General features: G+C 40.3%; 1 protein-coding gene across 1 annotated transcript; it reads right to left on the bottom strand.

Annotated features, from left to right (window-relative positions):
* Positions 1-331: 331 nt before the first annotated feature.
* Positions 332-953, bottom strand: HELRODRAFT_184762 (hypothetical protein; the record flags this gene model as incomplete). The annotated part of the gene is made up of 2 exons (XM_009023760.1): positions 332-563; positions 839-953. Coding segments are annotated over 2 exons (347 nt in total), but the record flags the coding sequence as incomplete, so codon positions are not given.
* Positions 954-1,045: the final 92 nt, after the last annotated feature.

The raw sequence follows: 1,045 nt of genomic DNA, 5'->3' as shown, positions 1-1,045 counted from the left end.
AAGATTTTTCTTGCTGTTCTTTGCCTTCATCGTCTTTGATTCTGCTGTCTGTCCACGGAGAGTATTCTATCAAAATATTAACACCATCATCAACGTTCTCTTCATCACCAACATCATCGTCTTCATCATCATCCTCATTATTTTTATTACTACTATCATTACCATTGTGATCATCATCAACATCATTATCACCACCACCATCATCGTTCTCTTCATCACCAACATCATCGTCATCATTATTATTTTTATTACTACTATCATTACCATTTTGATCATCATCATCATCATCGTCATCATTATCACCATCATCATCATCAACAACGATTTTATATCAAAGCAGGGAAAAAGTATAAAAGGCCCTCAGATTACCTCCGGTTGTCCTAGAAATGACATTGCTTTCAAGTTCAAGGTCGTTGCCCTTCAGACTGAGTGACCTGACCTTAAAACTGTAGACCGTGCTTGGCTGGAGATTGAAGAGGTAGACGTTGTAGACTGTCTGGACGCTGTCTGGTATGTCTACGACGGTCCAATTGGTGGTCGGATGTCTGACGTATTTACTGTAGCTGGCGAGAGCGATGAACGACGATGTTGAAATCTGTTAAATTGCTTTCATTTTCACAACATCTGAAACGTCTGCTGCTACTACTACTACTGCTACTACTACTATTACTACCTCTGCTACTACTACTACCACTGCTATTACTATTACTACCACTGCTACTACTACTACTACTACTGCTACTACTACTACTGCTACTGCTGCAGTAACAACAACAACGACAGTCGCTACTAACGTTACTACATTTACTACTGATACTACTACTATTAGGTCACTAACAACAGAGTGTAAACAATTTTGACTCCATGGCCGTGATAAGCTGGACGCCATGTTACCACAACCGACGTTTTGTCGCAAAACGCTGTGACGCTTGTAGCCGGGTGCGTTTTGTTTTCTGGAGGGTAGAAGATTTTTTTCAAGGTAAATCATTTATTGATGTAGGTTGGTATGTGTGTTTATGTGTGTACGTGTGTGTGTGTGTGCGTG

This window comes from Helobdella robusta (assembly GCF_000326865.2).
Source record: "Helobdella robusta unplaced genomic scaffold HELROscaffold_3737, whole genome shotgun sequence".
Taxonomy (NCBI): Eukaryota; Metazoa; Annelida; class Clitellata; order Rhynchobdellida; family Glossiphoniidae; genus Helobdella; species Helobdella robusta.
The sequence above is the reverse complement of the archived record's forward strand: the minus strand, read 5'-3'. Positions and strand labels throughout refer to the sequence as shown.